At 38.5% G+C, this 12,376-nt stretch overlaps 2 protein-coding genes across 15 annotated transcripts in view; one reads left to right on the top strand and one right to left on the bottom strand.

The window, feature by feature from the left end:
- LOC105478275 (OFD1 centriole and centriolar satellite protein) overlaps nucleotides 1-574 on the top strand; it is a 34,475-nt gene extending 33,901 nt beyond the window's left edge. For all 8 annotated transcript variants that reach the window (XM_071088588.1, XM_071088586.1, XM_071088587.1 and 5 more), the window contains 2 exons: nucleotides 63-130; nucleotides 417-574. In XM_071088588.1, coding sequence (XP_070944689.1) covers nucleotides 63-130; nucleotides 417-459 — 111 coding nt within the window. In that variant the 3' untranslated portion in view covers nucleotides 460-574. The remainder of the gene's footprint in view (nucleotides 1-62; nucleotides 131-416) is intronic.
- A 1,718-nt stretch (nucleotides 575-2,292) lies between these two features.
- LOC105478145 (glycoprotein M6B) overlaps nucleotides 2,293-12,376 on the bottom strand; it is a 169,731-nt gene continuing 159,647 nt past the window's right edge. For 3 of the 7 annotated variants that reach the window (XM_011735162.2, XM_011735158.2, XM_011735161.2), the window contains 4 exons: nucleotides 11,332-11,503; nucleotides 8,585-8,658; nucleotides 7,493-7,558; nucleotides 2,293-5,883 (listed from right to left, as the gene is read on the bottom strand). In XM_011735162.2, coding sequence (XP_011733464.1) covers nucleotides 5,803-5,883; nucleotides 7,493-7,558; nucleotides 8,585-8,658; nucleotides 11,332-11,503 — 393 coding nt within the window. In that variant the 3' untranslated portion in view covers nucleotides 2,293-5,802. The remainder of the gene's footprint in view (nucleotides 5,884-7,492; nucleotides 7,559-8,584; nucleotides 8,659-11,331; nucleotides 11,504-12,376) is intronic. The other 4 variants (XM_011735160.2, XM_011735156.2, XM_024791671.2 and 1 more) reach the window with 2 other exon arrangements.

The raw sequence follows: 12,376 nt of genomic DNA, 5'->3' as shown, positions 1-12,376 counted from the left end.
AGTATTTCATAAAATTAATGCATATCTAATTTCAAAATTTTCCACCCCCTCCATGTAATCAGAGCTCAAAAAAGATGGTCCAAGAAGGCTCCCTAGTGGACACGCTGCAATCTAGTGACAAAGTTGAAAGGTACCTGTTTTCCCTACATACTGTTTCATACACAAACTGTTAATTGCTCATTTTGTCAGCCAAGAGAAACGGTTAGATGTTTGAGATTGCCTGTAAGAAGTTATTGAATCAGTCAAAATTACTGACTATAAAAACAATTGAGTTTTTTAACTTGTGAAATTGATCCTGATATAAATTGTAAGCTAGGGCAGAAACCCCCCAGGGAAGGAATTGAGAACATTATGAAGATAGCAAATAAACTTGACACAAATTTTTACATTTTAATTTTTGTCTTTCCCTAATTTAGTTTAACAGGCTTTTCTCATGAAGAACCAGATGACTCTTGGTAACCATGTTTGCTGCCCAGCTTCTAACTTACATACCATGAGAAGTTACATAACATTTACTCCTTTGTAAATGTTTCTCTATCATCAGACAAAACTCAATAAAAATGTGTGTAATCCAGTGTGGTTTTTTTTTTTTTTCGTAATTTTGATACCACAGTGTGTGAACCAAGAATAATCTAGTCACGTGAAACCTCTTCTCCAGTCATAGTATTTCTCATTCATTATAATAAAAGGAACTGGCTTTTAACCTCATTTTTACCTTAAATTTTTAAATGAGTATATCTTATTGGTCAATCTATCTTATTGGTCAACTCCAGGCCTACATTTTGGAAGTTTAAGCTGTGTTCTTTTCTCTCCAAAGTTGGGCTGCTACCTGTAAAACAGGTTATTTTTCTCAGCATACTCCTGTTTTGTCCCTGAACATAAAAACAGATTTTTCTAGGCATTAGAAATAGTAAGATACTGCCTCTGGTCTTTACTTTTGACATCTGTGGTTTGAATGTATGTGTCCCTCCAAAATTCATATGTTGGAATTTAAACCCCCCCAGTGTGATAGAATTAAGAGGTGGCACCTTTCACAGGTGACTAAGAGTGGGATTAGTGACCTTATAAAAGGGCTCAATGGAACTAGTGAGGCCCTTTTGCCCTTCCACCATTTGAAGACACTGCATTGGTCCCCTCTGGAGAACACAGCAACAAGGCACCATCTTGGAAGCAGAGACCGGGCCTTCACCAGACATCCAACCTGCCAGTGCCTTGATCTTGGACTTCCCAGCTTCAAACGGTAAGAAACACATTTCTGGTCTTTATAAGTCACCCAGTCTAAGTTACTTTGTTATAGTGGCAGGAACAGACTGAGATAGCATCTTTATTATGGAATCTTTGGTCCTCATACTTAATGAATGGGCTTCAAGTATTTCGTTTGTTTTTAAATGAATGGGCTCCTTCCCTATAATTGACTTCATTTTCATCTCTTAAAGGTCAAGTTTTACAAGTCAGAACTGGAAAAAAAATCTCTACTCAACCCTCTAAAGGGTCCTAGGTTTTGTGGCAGGATCACTGTGGATAATTAAGAAGCTGCTTGTGGTTTTATCTAACCATTATTTTACAGTTTCCTCTGGTGACTCATGTGACTTAAATAATTGCACAAAATGCCACTTAAACAGAAGATACTAAGTAGGATGACAAATAGCACACGAATTGAGCTCCTGATTGTTCTCCTGCCATACGTGAACAAAGGGTGATGAGCTAGAGTCAGCACCTCATTTAGGAATGGCCATGTGTCAACAGTGACACAGGCTGGGCCTCACTAAGAAAGGTCAGATGCACAGAATCCAAATGCATAATCATGTTGACAGATAAGAGTTTAAACAGATTATAAAATAAAATCCTAAGTAACGTATTTAGCTCTGCTACTCTAGAGAGTCAACCGTTAGAACTAGGTTTTTTTATATTCCAGAATAAATCAATAGACTTTTGTACCTTTGGTTTGAAAAATAACTACACACATGCTCTTATTTTGTTTCTACTTTGCCCAAGTTTAAGCCTCGTTGATCCTATAGGTAGATGGCATTTATTTGTTGAAAAACTACTCAGAAAAATTCTTACTTTACACAGAGAACTACAGAAGTGCTAGTGGCACTTTTATGCCCAATACAGCCCAGTGGATTATATAATATTTTCTTAAATTGCTGAAAAGATTTTTGCCAGAAATAAACCAAGTAGCACTCACAGACTTGATTTCCATACCAATGTGAAATCTTGACTATGCACATTATTCAAAAGTGACACCATACTGAGGACAAAGATAGAATTTATGTATGGTAAAAAGGCAAGTGAATGAAGCTATAATTTTATTTCATTACTCTTAGTACATCCACAACTATTTCCACCTAAATAGATATTTAAAATAAGCATACACAAGTATCGACTATTATCTACAAATATTTATTGTAACACTTGAATAGAACTACAGGAAGCCCTTGGCACTGATAGAAAATATTGATTCACTGTTAGGTTACAAAAATTTATACATAGCAAAATTTAATGCTCTTTACATAAAAAATATTAGACTACTTAAACAAAACTTCCAAAAATTCCTGGTAGTAGCTACCAGAATTAGAAAAGTAAAATTAGGCTTTAGACACTGCCTCTTCTAGAACACTGGACGCTGACAGCACCTCCACTGCTGGAAATAATAGTTAAATCTGTCATGCAACAGGAAAACAAAACACTAAGCTATTTTGGAACAACTGTTCTACACAGAAGAGAGCTTCTCTTAATTAAAAAAAAAAATCCCAAATAGGCATTTTTAGGCATTAACCAAAAAAAGAATCCAAATGAAATATTATACTTGATGTTCAATTTTAATAGCATCTTAATAAAGGTATGCTTCCTTTCATTTGAATACATTTCTGCACATGTATATGTTATAAAATCCAGGAAACAGCCAAACCACAAGTTAACTCTTAACAATGAATATACATAGTTAACCCTATAGTAAGCAGCCCCTTTGAAAAGCACTGATGCACCCAACAGTTAATATGAATCATTTCATAAAGAACAACACAAAGTTTACCATCACTAATACCCAGTACCTACAGTCACTTAATGTTCTGGAACACAATAATGTAGAAGGCAAGTTTCTTTTGAAAATGGCTTAAACTCAAGCAGTTTTCTTGCTGAACATCAAACTTTATTCCAGGAAACTAAGATTTAGATAAGAAAAAATGTAATACCAACCCTAATTTAAATTACTTAAGTATTCAAGTCTGTAAAAGCAGGAGGTTAGAGGTCTGTGGTCAATTTGCAATTAGGTTTTAGATAGTTGGTATGAAACTGTAAACTTAGTATCCAGACCACTGAAAAATGGTTTAGAATGGTGGTCATTTTAATAAGGTAACACTTCTTAATTAAAAACATTTATGGAACAAAATTCTGTGAAAGATATTTGGGTCTCTAGTTATGATATAAATTCTTAGAAATTTAAAGCAAATACTCATTAAGGCAGAGCTGACATTTCCCAAGAATAATGAAAATTGAATCAGTATTTTGTTAACATGAAATCTGTTACAAAATTGCTTCTGGAAAGCTTGTCAATGAGTCCAGAATCCAGATTGTTTAATAGTAGGGTCAGCAGAATTGTAGCTAATTTTAGCATTATTGAAAAATATATTTCTGATTGACTCAGGAAATTAAAGGGTCCTGGACTTGGGAGGGAAAAGCTAATTTGAAAAGTCAGTCATAAGAATCACATTATCTTTGATCCAAAGCTTAATAAATGTCAGCTGTCAGAAATGGAACTTTACATCAATTCCATTTTATTTCCTATGTAGATAACACTTATTTGAGGACAGATGGCATATATATGAATTTATGGTGTTACCCCTTGATGCTGGCATGTCACAGGTCCCTATCAAGGGGTGTGACATATTCCATTAGTGTCTTGGTAGAATTGCCCTAGCAATAAATGTGAACATGCCACCACAGATTCCCAAAGTGTTGCCTTTTAAAATGGCTAACATGAAACCTCCAATATTTGTTCTAAAGAAAAAGATTTACCCACTGGAAGGTTTTCCTAGAGATACATCCCAGCAGCTTGAGACAGACAGTGAAGTGTTTGTACATCTACATTAGTTTGGTGGGATACACATCTGTACTGCAGAGCAGCTGTCTGATGATTTGTCAGAGCTGTAAATACGTCGGTCGAAACACTCTGGCAAATATTTATGTGTAAGAATTGAGTTGTTCTTTTGACCGAGACTGGATATCTTGCAGTTCCTGTTCTTCCTTTGCTTTGATATCCTGGTAAGCCTGCATTTTGCTCGCATCCTTTAAGTAAGCCCAGTTAGAAGACAGTATCATGAGGAAGTGGATCTGGAAGAGAAGGGTGAGCATGATGGCTAGTGAGCATGTGAGAAGGCAAAGCGAGGCGCTAGTTAGATTAGACGGACTTGACTTTAAAGGGGGCGAAGGTTATTCTGTATTAATACTCGCTCTACTAGCAGAGCTGTCAAATCCTGAAAGCATGCTCTACTAGTTGGCTTCGCATTAAAAGGCTGAAGAAAAGTTAGTACACAAACATAGTGAACTGGAAAAAAATGGCCAAAGGTATTGTTAAGAAAAAGCAAAAATGAAATACAAGAGGGTGTTTTTGTTTTTGTTTTTTAACCATTTTGAGAGTAATTTTAAAGATTGATGCGGAAGTTCGGGAGCACATTGTATAGTTGAAATAAGTGTAGTGTGTGCAAAGACATTTTCTACCTGTAGATAAATCAATTCCCCCAAAGGCCTAAAAGCATGAACAATGTTTATTTTGAGTAAATAATTAAACTACATATTTAACATGGAAAAAATTAAGTGAATGTCAAAACCAAAATTAAGAACTATAAGCAAAGCATGCAGTCTCTCTGTTAACAAAATTTAGTTGTGAAACTACACTTTTCATTTTGTAAATGCCATTTCATTTCATAAAATGCAAAAATCCTCAGTATCATTCTTTACACTTGATGCGGCAAACACTTCTTTCCTATTTTCCTTGTATTTCCTGCAAAATAAATCTACATCTCAAGTTCCTTATAGTTCATACTTCCTTCTCAACATATTTGAGACCTTCAGGTCCAGGCCTAGTTTCTCTTCCCGTTAAAATCTTACATGCAGCTTGAGAACTAGCTATGAGGAAACAGTTATTACTTACCAAAACACACAATTTAAGGTTACCAATTTTGTGGGCTCTAAAGGAATGATTGTGTTGTTGGGGGGGGAAAATATCCACATATAAATCCTTTTTTTCAGAGAACTGGGTGACCTTTTTCTTCAAATTTTCATCTGGCTTATTTGAGGGTCATTTAGTAGTGAGCCATGTGATCATAAAAAAATTGTTTTAAATTTAGAACGTATTTGCAAAGTATTTTCCAGAAGGTGTGACAAAACAAAATCCAGATTAAATCCATTTCATCTTCAGCACTTGTTTTCATTTTCATCATTGAAACTGGTTATCAAGCAATCAAAAATAACAGAAAATGTTACTATTCCAAAGTGTTAATACTTCATTTAAAGATACTGCTCTCTAAAGTTTAAGTATGAGAACATTATTTTAAAGAGGATGCTCACCAGTGTCAGTAAATAACTGAATCCTTTTCAAAATGTGGAAATAGCCAGATCTCATTATTGTGTAATTCATGTACAGTAAGTCATCTTATTTTAATCTACCATGCAAGGTGAGTTTACTAAAGCTATTTACAAATTACTGTAACAAAACTGCAGAAACCTAGACTCTGCTTTAGTCTGGAGTGTCAGTAATATTTCATGCTACAGAGCATAGCTCTCTAAAACTCCTTATGCAATTTAGAATTTAGTGCAGCAATCTTCCCGACTCTTAAACTTCAAAACCGCATAGTTATATGTAGTAGCCATCATGTAGATCAGCTGGTGGAAGAGAACAAAACAGGACAGTAAGATACAGGCAGTGAGGGCCAATGCCATGACACTTCTAAACTTGGGTGGGGATGGGTGCCTGCTCATAGTCTAAGGTGTTTCTTTTTTTTCCCCACTTAAAATCACAAGAGACAATTTTCCTATCTAGCACACACAAACTTTTTCTCATCACATATGTACAATGTAAGTCATTGGTTCTTCCCTAAGTTTATTAAAAGTACTTGGATGTGTTTGAAGAATAACAAGACAGAGAGCTGGGTCAACAGCATGAGAAGGATGAAGCTAAATGCCTTAATCCCCTCATCTTTCCAAAACCATCTGCTCAGCAGCAGGCAGTTATCTTTCCTACCTGTTGCTCAACCAAAAGAACAGGTCACCCCCATGATTTTACAGGTGGTTTTTTTTCATAGACTCTAAGGGGAAGGAATGATTTAATGGTCAGAAAAACTGGGAATGACTAATTTACAAGCAGCTGAGATTTTCCCCTTGCTCTACCAGTCTTAGTTGGTTTTCCTCAAATCACAAACCAAGCCCTCCAAAATTACATGTGTACAAACATATACATACATAAGAGCGTGTGTTTATACAGTTGGTTTTCACTACTTGTAGATTCCATATTTGTGACTGCCTACTTGCTAAGATTCATTTGTAACCCTTAATACTTGAGGCACTTCTTTTGCAGTTATTAGCAGACATGTGCAGAGCGGTGAAAGTTGAGTTGCCCAGTATGCACATTCCTAACTGAGGTTGAACAAGGCAACACGCTGCCTTCTTGTTTCAGCTCTCAGACTGTAAATAAGTATACTCGAAATATATTTAGTGCCACATTTTTAACATTTTTTTTGTGGGTGATTTTGCTGCTTAAAATGGCTCCCAAGCATAGTGCTGTCTAGAGTCCCTAAGCGCAAGAAGATTGCAAACTGCCTGACCAGAGAAAATGTTCATTAGAGAAGCTTCATTCAGGAATAAGGATAGTGCTATTGGCCATTAATTCAATATTAATCAACAATATATATTAAATAAGGTGTATTTACACAGAAACACACAAAACAAGCTTATGTGTTGATAGGTTGATGAAAATGATGTGACCAGAGGCTCACAGAAACCTAGCCATGTATTTCCCCTAGGAGCAGTGGTCCAGCATTTGCTAATTCAGTGCTTGAGGTGACTTTATGGAACATAGCTACTGTGTATGACAGTAACTATATAAATGTATATATATGTGCATATTTCCACTTGTAAATTAATCCTTGGCAAAGAGAAATGGGTAATGCCTCATGTGAGCATTTCATTTGTGTGTGACTGAAGTCATGAAGCTAAGTGCTCAGTGCAACAAGGTAATATGCTTGGTCTAGCTGATAGGTGTTGATACCCTCTTTTCTTTCCAGAGTCCAAATTACATCACCTACAATTGGTGCCAAGGCAGCCAACTAATACTTCCTGCAAACTACATGTGGTAAGTTACACAGGCGCCAGTTAACCAAGGTTGAGTGCCAGAATCATTGGCTTCAATAGGCTGGTAAAAGCTGGAAGGGAAATCTGTCATTTAGAGGCTAGAGGGAGGAGGCTAGACTAGGGTGGTCTTGGGGCCATTACTCACCAGGGCAATGACGGTGGCACCAGCTCCTGCACAGGCCACAATGAACAGGTGATAGGACATGTAGAACTACAAAAGAACAGGGCACCAACATAAGCATTTGATGTGTAATGAAATGGCCTACACTCATTCTGGGGTGCTGCTTCATCTGTCTCCTTTGCAGCTATTCTCTGCAAGACTGGGCACAGGCCTGCCTTCTCTTCATGCTCTGGCCTCATGGTGGAGTCACCTGAGGAGCTTTAAAAACTTTCTGATGCCCAGACTGCTCCCCAAATCAATTAAATCTGAATACCTAGGGGCTGGGCCTCAGCCATCAGTATAACATAGTGCTGTCTTGATGGCTGAAAGGTGCAGCCAAGGTGGGGAGCCCCTGCTTCAAGCCACTGCATATTATGGATATACAAACTGACAAGTTGGATAGGGGAGGAGCTGATTATTTCTGTAACTCACTGCTTTTTAAAAGCTTGCCAGGATTTTCTTAAATATACAAGCACCTACGAATGCATTTATAAACAGTTACAAGCCAATGACTGAAGAATGTTCTAGGGCTGAGACAATTTAAACCAAAGTGTTAGGACACACTCCCTATTAAGAATGAATGAGAAATAGAGAAGTAGCCAAGTCATTCCAGAAATATAAATGATTAACTGTGGCCTCATTTATTAAAAATTGGGCATATACACAAATTCCTCTACGAAACAGAGGGACTCCTCTATGAAAATTAACTTACATATGTTCTGTGACAGGTGTTCCACTTTGAAAATCTTTCTGAAGAGGTGAGAGAAGAATCTAGATATATTATTAGGTTTGTAGGTTTGGGTTCACCTCTAAATTATTGCCCAAAGGAAAAGCTCTCCACTTCTTAAGGATTCTCACCAAATGGGTTGGACCATATGAAGTGACCATTTTTGTAGGTCAAAAATGGCTGAATAGTGATGGTTACATATAGCTCAATCTTAAAGAGTCTAAACAAGGAGCTTTCCTTAATAGCATTTTAACCATCTCTCTCGCTCTTTCTATAGCTAGGAGAACCCTTGTCTCAGCCTAATATTCAAGGGTTATTCTTACAAGCCCTCTGAACTGTGATGAGTTTACCTCGTTTGTGTTGCAGATGTTCTCCAGGGCAGAGCCGCATATTTTTCCCGGGAAAGCATTCCAAGGAATGATACCTGTAAAATGAACCCCAATAGGATGTTAGTACAAACTACAGTGCCTCATGTTCTTAATAGACCCCACCACTTTGGATGCCAGTTACAGGGTAATTGTAGGCTATGTTCCTTCATTAAGAATTGATGGATCTGCTGTCTGCAGAACAAGCATTTTGGAATAAATAGCCCCATTTGAACAATAGGCCAAAAGCAAAGCCAACTAGTCCATAAGAAATCTAAACAGCCTGATATTTTTTTCCCCTACAAATTGTGCTTTATTCAGTGAGGGTTCATATTTGGAAGTTCATATTTGTAAAGATTAATTTTCAAAGCCAGACTTTCCCTATAGTTACTGCAGGACAACCCCCTCGTAAAGCATTTTATCACATTGAGGTCAAAATACATTTCCTCGTGAATGTTGTGGTCTGTGGCCTTGCTGTCCAAGCTGTTAGTGGTCTGCCAGGAGTTCCAAAACTGCAAGTATACACTCGGAAACAAATTACAATTTGACAGAGTAATTTATGTTTGTGGGAATCCAATAAACTCTGGATTTGTACTTTGTCTTTGTTTTTATATTCATTTTTATTATGTCTTATAAATATATTAGAAAATACTTTTGGATTGAAAATCAAATTGGAATTTTTTTTGTTTTTTTTGGAGACAGAGTCTTGCTCTGTCACCCAGGCTGGAGTGGACTCCCGTGATCTTGGCTCACTGCAGCCTCCACCTCCTGGGTTCAAGCGATTCTCTGCCTCAGCCTCCCGAGTAGCTGGGATTACAGGTGCCCGCCACCACGCCTGGCTAATTTTTGTGTTTTTAGTAGAGACGGGGTTTCACCATCTTGGCCAGGCTGGTCTTGAACTCCTGACCTCGTGATCCACCCGCCTAAGCCTCCCAAAGTGCTGGGATTACAGGTGTGAGCCACCGCGTGTGGCTGGAAATTTTTTAAAAAGAAAAACACTACTGTCCTTTACCCTAGAGGGTGGGACAAGCAGAGTCTATGATTTCTCTCTCACTGTAACCCTGAGGCTCCTCTGCAATGACAGTTGTCCGGTGGGCTGCTGCTTTCTTCCCCTTCTAATGCATAAGTTTGTGCTTAAACACTCCTAGGAGGTAAGGAGTGTTAGAAGAAGAAAAGTCCTTATTCCTTTCATCCTTGATACGGGCCAAGAGTACATCTTTATACCTCAGAAGCATGGGAAATTGCCCCAAATTGTCAGTGAAACCATTAACTATAACAATAAATAGGCAAATATAGAGGATTTAAAAAGATGATTGCTGATTACCAAAAATTTGTGGCAAAACATTTTTAAGGAATAGGGGAATGATACACATTTAGATATTCATTTACAAATACTTTAACAGCCAACTTTAGGCTCCGCTTTTAGCTCTATCATAAAGAACAGTGTTGTTTAGCCTTGGTCATTGTGAGAAGAGATTAGTCTGATGGGTAGTTTCAAGCAAATGTAGTATTATGTTGTAAGGTAAGATGTTGAGACTAAGCCACATGAGAAAAACAGCAGAAATGAAATAGTCATCTCCCTTCAGAAAAGCTCTGGAAGGACAGTTATTTCCTCTTCAATTCTGATGAAAGCTTTTCCCCCCACCCCCTGGTTGTTTCTGCCAAGAAAAGATTTCCTACCATCGTGGCTGGAAGCAGTAATTAGACTCCTCCCTTAGGATGCTGCCCTCTCTTACTCAGCAGCAAAGTCAAGTCCCAAATTAATTGACAGGAGGAGCCAGTGGTCTCTTCTGGGGCTTGTCACAATGAACCAACCTTAGATCCCTATTGTAAGGATCTCACTCATTAGAAAATGTTTGAACTGGTTTCCAACAGCTGACGATGATTTTTTAAAGAGTATGTTCTGATGACTTTAAAATATGTCTGGATCTAACGTCGTCTTTTTCAGTACAGATGAAGTTTAAGCAGTTAGTCATTTTAAAAAGACCAGATTTGAGGAGTTGGATGTGCAAATTAATTGAATTATACAATGTGTGCAATATTATTTTGAATGGAAAGTTAGATGTTATAAAACTGAAAATAAAGAAAAAATATAATCTTTTTATAGTGGAGGTCCAGAAGTCTTTTTTGATTGAACTGCATTATAAAGTAGTTTCATATTATGAAAAGCTTCTTTTACTACACACTTAACATGAAAACCAGGCCGGGCGCGGTGGCTCAAGCCTGTAATCCCAGCACTTTGGGAGGCCGAGACGGGCGGATCATGAGGTCAGGAGATCGAGACCATCCTGGCTAACACGGTGAAACCCCGTCTCTACTAAAAAAATACAAAAAACTAGCCGGGCGAAGTGGCGGGTGCCTGTAGTCCCAGCTACTCGGGAGGCTGAGGCAGGAGAATGGCGTGAACCCGAGAGGAGGAGCTTGCAGTGAGCTGAGATCCGGCCACTGCACTCCAGCCTGGGTGACAGAGCAAGACTCCGTCTCAAAAAAAAAAAAAAAAAAAAAAAAAAAACATGAAAACCTAACGAAATCTTGACACCTAGCAAGCTAAAAGCCTCCCTGATGTTTCCACCCAGAAAACAGCATATTGAAGGGAAAAGTATAAAATTACTGATAGAAGGGATGAAACAGATCATGACAATTAAAAGGATGCTCATGTAATAATTAGGTCCAGACATATGCATGAGATGAAAATGAATTAATTGGGGAAGGGGTGAATTAGAAGGAGGTACCGTATTGTCGGATATCCACACAGATCTGCTCCACACCCGTGGTCCCGTTGGTCTGTGGTGACTTGATGACTTCACAAGTTGACCATATGTTGTAGAACATAAACACAGGCACCGCTGAGAAACCAAACACGCCCAGCCAGGCCACTCCGAGCACATAGGTGAGGAAAACGAACTAGGCCAAAATGAGAGGAAGGACAATCATCACTGAAACAGGCAGATGTGTCCCCTGAGTGGAAGGATTGTGCATTTTCAGGCCCAATACTGATCTGTGGAACACATTGTGGGGACCCTCACCCCGGCATTGGCAGCAAGAAGGAAGAGCCAACAAGGGAGCAGGGTAAGTAAGAGCCAGCCACATTCCCCAGAGCTAGAAGATCTAGAATTGGAGTGCCTGAAGCAATGTCAGGGCCTTTCGGGTCACCCTTAACTATCAAGGACAGGAGACCCCAAGAGGTGATCTCACTCATCCGAGGATACAGAGCTAATCAATGGCAGCCTCTCAAGAGGTACTCTTTCTAAATATCCGTTCTGAAAATGCAGAACATCCTACATAACATGGGATAGATTCTGGATGCATTCCATATACCACTGAATTATAACTTCATATTAATTTCTCAAATGTTACCTTTATTTATCATAACAGGTTGGCTCACAGAGAATAGCAATTGCCACAAGAAGCCCTCTCTCAAAAAGAACTTCGCTAGTTTCCTGATTCCGCAAAATTACCAAAAGTTTCAAATAATCGCGAACGCAAGCTTAATGCACGATCTATAAAATTCTCATTTTCCTCTAGTTTTCTTTTGTCTCTAAGATTCACAGCAGCTTTGCAAGCAAAGCAGTGGCTTAGGGAAAAAGCTTCAGGTGTTCACCCACACACTGTCATGGGCAATTCCAGGAAGAATAGAATCCTGTTGCTTGGCTTTCCTCTGCCTTGACCACTTTTCAGAGAGCTTTGTAAGGTGGCCTCAAAAACGTGGTATTTGTGTTCTCAGAAGGCGCGCCCACAGAGGGTGTGGGCGAGGGTGTGGAGTGCTAGTTTGGCTTT

The sequence above is a fragment of the Macaca nemestrina genome, chromosome X (genome assembly GCF_043159975.1).
Source record: "Macaca nemestrina isolate mMacNem1 chromosome X, mMacNem.hap1, whole genome shotgun sequence".
Lineage (NCBI taxonomy): Eukaryota > Metazoa > Chordata > Mammalia > Primates > Cercopithecidae > Macaca > Macaca nemestrina.
This window is presented reverse-complemented; position numbering and strand designations above follow the sequence as displayed.